The sequence below is a fragment of the Marmota marmota genome, unplaced genomic scaffold, assembly GCF_001458135.2.
Source record: "Marmota marmota marmota unplaced genomic scaffold, marMar, whole genome shotgun sequence".
Lineage (NCBI taxonomy): Eukaryota > Metazoa > Chordata > Mammalia > Rodentia > Sciuridae > Marmota > Marmota marmota.
This window is the reverse complement of record NW_026000222.1, coordinates 11,444,496-11,452,739: the sequence shown is the minus strand read 5'-3', so window position 1 is coordinate 11,452,739 and position 8,244 is coordinate 11,444,496. Positions and strand designations below refer to the sequence as shown.

General features: G+C 35.9%; 1 protein-coding gene across 2 annotated transcripts in view; it reads right to left on the bottom strand.

Moving 5' to 3' along the window:
• Positions 1 to 8,244, bottom strand: part of Glg1 (golgi glycoprotein 1) — a 122,341-nt gene that overhangs the window by 44,127 nt on the left and 69,970 nt on the right. For both annotated transcript variants that reach the window (XM_048792499.1, XM_048792498.1), the window contains exon 5: positions 4,287 to 4,502. In XM_048792499.1, the coding sequence (XP_048648456.1) occupies positions 4,287 to 4,502 (216 nt within the window). The remainder of the gene's footprint in view (positions 1 to 4,286; positions 4,503 to 8,244) is intronic.

The following is an 8,244-nucleotide window of genomic DNA, read 5'->3' as shown; positions in this document are numbered from 1 at the left end:
GGGTGGGATCTATGAAACTCCTAGAATTTATGTGTGGGTTTTGTACATTTTTATGAGGAGGTTTCAAAGTTTTCAAAACATCTGATAATCCAAAACTGATTAAGAAGCACAATGCACTAGTAGGTTGGCAGACCTTCCTATTCTCTATCAGGACCTCACCTTTTTCACTAGCTATAAATTAATATATTTGATGCTTAGAAACCTGGGATGACTGAGAAGTTTTTTTGGAGAAGAAAACTGAGGGATGAATGACAAAAAGGATGGAGAGAAAAAAGTAGCCATACACCCCAGCAATCTGGAATAGGCTTTTTTTTTTCTTCCTAATTTATGAGTGCCTATCCATTTCTACCTCCCAAAGAAGAAACAAATCAAAGGACAGAAACCTATCAGTCACTTACTTGTTACAGTACATCAGTGATTGTAATAAACATTGTTATGTTATAAAATAATGTCCTATACCAAAGTTTAGTAGGTCATAAAAACTTACACAGCCACTAGCAATTAGATTTTTTCTTCCAATTTAAAAATTTTAAATCTTGATCATATATGAAAATGTATAAAAAGCCTACAGAACCACACTTCTGCCTATAAGAATCAAAAGAAAGGACTTGCATTTTTTTCATCATAAGATCTAACAAATTGTGGATCATACAAATCGTCAAAAGGAAGTTAAAAATAATAGCATGCTAGTCAACTCTTGAAGTTCAGACTTTAATCCAAGCATCACAGGGCAAGAAAATGATTCCAATTAATGAGTCAGCCAAATGTTTCCTGGCATATTTGAGGTTTATAATTGTTTTAAATATGTCACCAGAAAGATTAAATATTTAGTACGATTGTATTTCTTAATGGTACCCTTTGCTTCTTTTTAGATTTAAGGCAACATCATGATGCCTTAAGAACCCCAGGAGGAATCCAAGATTTCATTTTAATTAGAGCAACTGTAAGTCTCACATTGGTATTAGGATATAACATCACTTCCACTGGATATTTTCACTTATTATATCTTTCAGATAAATATATATTTCAATAAAAGATATTTCAGGAGTTCCCCAGAGTCTCTGAGCTATTTGGGTCAACCATTTGAGTTAATAACTGAAATATATACAAATATTTGACAACAAAGACTACTAAATGGCTAATTATTAAATTTTAGTAAAAACAAATGAGGTGGACTCACACTTATACATTACCTATAAGATATTAAAATTACTTAGGTTTAGTTATTAATATACACATTGGAATTATGATTAACAAATGATCCTAGACTTACAATATTTTGGGGGAAGGTTTAGGGTTGGAGGAATTCGCAACTATGCTAAGGATTAAACCTAGGGCCTTGAACATGCTAGGCAAACACTCTACCATTAAGCTCCATCCCTGGACCTCAATAATTTTTTATTAATGTTTAGAAACATCTGCCTGAAGACTACTGCCAATATCTTGATCAGTTTTTTTGAAGTTTGGTAGGTAGTTATTTTTCTTCCCTATATTTCATATCCTAAAAATAAACAAATGGGGCTGGGTACTCAGTTGGCACAGTGCTTGGTTCAGAGGCCATGGGTTCAATCCTCAGCACCAAAATAATAATAATAAACAAACAATAGCAGAAAAGGTTAATATTAACATCAAAAATAGTAGGTAAGAACTCATGTAAGTATGTGTGTGTGTGTGTGTGTGTGTGTGTATGTATGTATGTATGGTACTGGAGAATAAACTCAAGTAGGCAAGTGCTCTATCACTGAGTTACATCTCAGCCCTTTTTAAATTTTTATTTTGGAGACAGTGTCTTGCTAAGCTACCCAGTCTGGCTTCCAACTTGCAATCCTCTTGCCTCAGTCTCCCAAGTAACTGGGATTATAAGAATGAGTCACGATGCCTGGCAAGAGCTCAGTTTTTATCTCTGATATAAACCATTTTCTATTTCAGTGTTTTTGGTGTCTCCTGTAATCTACATTGGTAGAAAGAGAATGTTTCAGTTACTCCAAGTAATTGGTTACAAACAGGAAATAATAAAATGATATAATTACTGAAAGTATAAAAGCAGTCATACTGTGGCACAGATCTACAATTAAGTTCCTTTTTGGAGGACACACTCTTTATTTTTTCTTTGGATGATGTGAATCATTCACATGTTTACTTTTGGGAATCTGTCCTTTCATTTTAACAACATTTATTCTGAACATGTTAAAGGTTTTATTAATGTATCTTCTTTGTTCTACAATTTATATATATTAACATTTTGAGAAAAAGTACATAGCTTTGAATGACATGTTCATATATAGGCACAATACAGATTATCCAAAAATCCTCCCCTCTGACCTTTGGAGGAGGTCAGTTCAAAGCAGGTCATGGTACAGTTTTCAAGTTTCATCAGCAGTAAATTTGAAATTGATGAGATTGTTTTCTTCTATGGTCAGAAGCCAATTAACTAATTTTCAGGATAAAATTATCTAGTTACTACATAACTGGCCATGGAGAAGCAAACTACAGTTAGAAAAAGCAAAGAAGGGCTGAGGATATGCCTCCTTCTCATTTTTTCAATGCAGCTGTGGTACCAAATTACACTGGAAGGAACATGCTTTTTCTGAGACATAAGTGCAGGCATGAGCCCATCTCACTGTCCCCTAAATACAATAAAACCTTTGATGGCAAGGTAGTGATACAGAAATTGTACCTAACTGATAAGTATATCAAAAGATGAAAATGGCCGAGTGTGATGGTGCACACCTGTTATCCCAGCTACTCAGGAAGCTGAGGTAAGAGGAACACAAGTTAGAGGCCAGCCTGAGCAATTCAGACAGACCCTGTCTCAAATAAATTTTAAAAAGGACTGGGGATGTAGCTCAGTGGTAAACAACGCTGGGTTCAATACCAGTACAACAAAAAAAACAAAACCCTGGCGTTTCTTTAGCTGCCTGAAAGGAGTATGCCAAGCTTACACAGACTGACTCTATACTGAGGTATCTATGAAAGGGCTCAGGGATCTGTGCTGATACGGAGGACAGGCACCAAGGCTTGGTGATAGTCAAAACCCTTCATCTGAGCTAGTGTGCTCAGGATTCTAATACCATGCCCCCTTTGTTAAAGATGCCTGCAAACCATAAACAGAGGTTAAAGAAACAAATGAATTTATTTTCCATCCTATGTTCTAAAGAAAAGATTAATGAGCAGCAGCATTTAATAGCTGATGCCACGGGTCTCAGACCAAGTCTCCCACTGGCATTCATTACTTTTCTAGAGTTTCTTTCGTTTTTTGCTAAGCAGACAAATTCTAAATAAATTGGCCAAACCTTCATTGTGTCCTTCTGTTTAACAGGTTAATAATTTCAAAGATCAGATATAACTGAGGAAGAAACTAGTTAGGCAGTTCTTTTCTGTCTTTACTATAATCAGTTTTTCTGAGATGAAGATAATATATCATATGTACAGATCACCTTTCTTCTGATAAGTTAGAAGTACCTTTTCTAATATTTAAATACCTAATTTTACAAATGCAGACCAACCAGTATGCCTGCTAAGTCAATTTTTTATGGTATGTTATGGTTTGGATATGAGGTGTCCTACAAAAGCTCCTGTTAATGCAGAAATGTTTAGAAGTAAAGACTGCATGAGCTATAACCTAATCAGCCATCCTAGTTTGAATGGACTGACTGGTGGTAATTGTAGGCAGGTAGGGCGGGGGAGGTAAGTCACTGGGGGTGGGGGGTGCCCTAGAAGGGCTCATCTGTGTGTGGCCTCTTCCTCCCCCTTTCTCTCTGCTTCCTGGCCTCAACAAAAGCTGAACAGCTTTCCTTTGCTGGGCCCTTTCCTATGATATTCTGTCTCACCTCCAGCCCAGAGCAATGGAGCTGGCTGTCTAGGACTTAGACCTATGAAACTGTGAGCCCCAAATAAATGTTTTCTCCTTTAAGTTGTTCTTGTTAAGTATTTTGTTTGGAGACATAAAAGCTGACTAAAGCATATTAACAGTGAGTTTATGTGCAGAGAAACAGAGAACCCTGGTCTCTCTTTGCCAAATGCATGTTGTAAGTTATACTTTGAAGATAATACTGTCTTCGCAGATGTTGACTCCTTTACTTCCCCATACACAGTATTGAAATATTTTGTTAGGAACACACGAAATGCATTCATAAGTCAATTAGTCTTAGATTTTAGAGGTGTCTGGGCAATTTTTTTTTTTTAATTTGAACCTTGTCACTCTATTCCTAAATTTTTCCCATGTGAATTACACAATGATATTCATTTATCAAGCTCATAAGTTTCTAAGATCCCTTTGGTGATACCTTTTCGCCAAGCCTAATGCTGCCACATTTCAGAATGTTGATGTCATTTTTGCAGTCATCCATAAAACCACAGATTAATCGGTAATCACTGAAAATGATGGCCGTCATCTTGGTAATGTATTGGTGACACTGGTACTCAGTGATGTTGCCTCGGTGATCCACCAAGCAGGAAACCATGTAACCTTTTCCAACTGGTTCATCCGCACATTCTTTAATCTGTTCAAAAGAAAGTGGCTGATTTATACAAATATTCCGTGCTTGAGTCAAACAACTTTTTTTTTCCAAAATTTTTTTTAGTTTTTGAAGGACCTTTATTTTATTCATTTATTTATATGTGGTGCTAAGAATCGAACCCTGTGCCTCACACATGTGAGGCAAGCGCTCTATCACTGAGCCAACCCCAGCCCTGAATCAAATTACTTCTAAGAAAGAGATATTTGGTACTTTCCTATTGATTTCCTAACTTTTTAATTGGGAGAAAAAAGGAAAGCATTTAGAAATATATTCATTTAGGGCTAGGGTTGTGGATCAGCAGTAGACCGGTTACCTACCACATGCAAGGTGCTGGGTTCTATCCTCAGCATCACATAAAAATAAATAAAGTAAAGGTTAAAAGAATAATAATAATGTAGCTGGGTTCGGAGTTGCACACCTGTAATCCCAGCTACTCAGGAGGCTGAGGCAGAAGGATCGTGAGTTCAAACCCAGTCTTAGCAACTTAGTGAGTCACTAAGCAACTCGGCAAGACCCTGTCTCTAATAAAATTAAAAAGGGCTGGGGATGCAGCTTGGTGGTTAAATGCCCCTTGGTTCAATCTCTGGTACTAAAAAAAAAAAGTGACATTCTGTGATATTATAACAGATACTCCCAAACTTATTCTAAGAGGCTAATAAGAGGCCAAAACTAGGCAAAGATACATCAAAGAAAGAAAACTTTAGACCAATATCTCTAATGAACACAGATGCAAAAATTCTCAATAAAATTCTGGCAAATCGAATACAAAAACATATCAAAAAGATAGTGCACCATTATCAAGTGGAATTCATCCCAAGGATGTAAGGTTGGTTCAACATATGGAAATTAATAAATGTATTTCATCACATCAATAGACTTAAAGATAAGAATCATATGATCATCTCAATAGATGCAGAAAAAGCATTTGACAAAATACAGCAGCCCTTCATGTTCAAAACACTAGAAATACTAGGGATAATAGAAGCACATCACAACATCGTAAAAGTAATCTATGCTAAGCCCCAGGCCAACATCATTCTAAATGGAGAAAAATTGGAGCATTCCCTCTAAAAACTGAAACAAGACAGGGATGCCCTCTTTTACCACTTCTATTTAACACAGTTCTTGAAACACTGGCCAGAGTAATTGGACAGACCAAAGAAATTAAAATTCCACCAGAAAACATTTAAAACTAGTAAATGAATTCAGCAAAGTAGCAGGATATAAAATCTACACCCATAAATCAAAGGCATTTCTGTATATCAGTGACAAATCCTCTGAAAGGGAAATGAGGAAAACTACCCCATTTACAATAGCCTCAAAAAAATAAAATACTTGGGAATCAACCTAACAAAAGAGGTGAAAGACCACTACAATGAAAACTACAGAACATTAAAGAAAGAAATCAAAGAAAACCTTAGAAGATGGAACAATCTACCTTGCTCTTTGGATAGGCAGAATTAATATTGTCAAAATGACCATACTACCAAAAGCACTCTACAGATTTAATGCAATTCCAATCAAAATCCCAATGATATTACTCACAGAAATAGAAAAAGCAGTCATAAAATTCATCTGGAAAAATAAGAGACCCAAGAATAGCTAAAGCAATCCTTAGCAGGAAGAATGAAACACTATACGAGACCTTAAACTGTACTACAGAGATGTAGTAACAAAAATGGCATGGTATTGGCACCAAAACAGACTTGTAGACCAATGGTACAGAATAAAAGACACAGAGACAAACCCACATAAATACAGTTATCTTATATTAGACAAAAGTGCCAAAAACATATATTGGAGAAAAGATAGCTTCTTCAATGAATGGTGCTGGGAAAACTGGATATCCAAATGCAACAAAATGAAATTAAAACCTATCTCTCTCACCATGCACAAAACTCAACTCAAAGTGGATCAAAGACCTAGAAATTAAACCAGAGACCCTGTACCTAATAGAAGAAAAAGGTGACTCAAATCTATATCATGTCAGATTAGGCCCCAAATTCTTTTAACAAGACACCTATATCACAAGAAATAAAATCAAGAATCAATAAATGGGATGAATTCAAACTCAAAAGCTTCTTCTCAGCAAGAGAAACAATCAGTGAAGGGCTGGGGTTGTGGTTCAGCGACAGAGCTCTTGCCTCACATATGTGAGACACTGGGTTCAATTCTCAGCACCACATAAAAATGAATAAACAATTGGCTTTGAAGGAGACAGAGGGGCGGATTTCAGGAGGGTGAGAGAAGGTCAGAAAGACTTGGTTTTGAGGCTTTTCCAATTTCCTTCAATTCAAAGTACTCACTTGCCAAAGTATCATACATCAGAATAGCATGTTCTGAGTCCCAATTGTCACCCACTATGTGTGGTATCTCAAAACATTTAAAATAAAACACCTTTATTCTGAGGTGCAGGAACTATTTTAAAAAAATGAAAAACAAAAATAAAGATATCATGCCCTTATGTAACTAACAACAACAAAAAACAAAAACAATCAGTGAAGTGCATAGAGAGCCTACAGAATGGGAGCAAATTTTTACCATATGCACATCAGATACAGCACTAATCTCTGGGATATATAAAGAACTAAAAAATCATAACACCAAAAAAAAAATCCAATCAATAAATGGGCCAAGGAACTGAACAGATACTTCTCAGAAAATGATATACAATCAATCAACAAATGCATTAAAAAAAATGTTCAACATCTCTCACAATTAGAGAAATGCAAATCAAAACTACTCTAAGATTTCATCTCACTCCAATCAGAATGGCAGCTATTAAGAATATAAAAAGGGCTGGAGATGTGGCTCAAGTGGTAGCACGCTCACCTAGCATGCATAAGGCACTGGGTTTGATTCTCAGCACCATGTAAAAATAAAATAAAGATATTGTGTCCACCTAAAACTAAAAAAGAAATATTTTTTTTAAAAAAAGAATATAAACAACGATAAATGCTGGATGTGGGGGAAAAGGCACACTCTTACATTGCTGGTGGGACTGCAAATTGGTGCAACCAATCTGGAAAGCAGTATGGAGATTCCTTGGAAAACTGGGAATGGAATTACCATTTGACCCAGCTATCCCACTCCTTGGTTTATACCCAAAGGACTCAAAAACAGCATACTACAGTGACACAGCCACATCGATGTTTATAGCAGCACAATTCACAATAGCTAAATTGTGGATCCAACCTAGATACACTTCAGTAGTTGAATGGATAAAGAAACTGTGGTATTTATACACAATGGAATATTACTCAGCATTAAAAGAGAATAAAATCATGGCATTTGCAGGTAAATGGATGGAGTTGGAGCATATAACACTAAGTAAAGTAATCCAATCCCAAAAACCAAATGCCGAATATATTCTCTGGCATAAGGATGCTGATTCATAATGCGGATGGAGGGGACCATGGGAAGAATAGACAAACTCTAGATAAGGCAAAGGGGAGGGAGGGAAAAGGAGGGGACAAGGGAGTAGGAAAGACAGTGGAATGAGATGGATATCATTACCCTAAGCACATGTATGAAAATACAAATTGTGTGACTCATACTTTGTTTTCAACCATAGACATGAAAAATTGTGCTCTATTTGTGTCATATGAATTGAACTGCATTCTGCTGTCATATATGACTAATTAGAATAAAAATTTTTTTAAAAAGAATAATGTGCCATTCTGTGATATTATAACAGATACGCCTTTTTTTTTTTTTTTTTTTT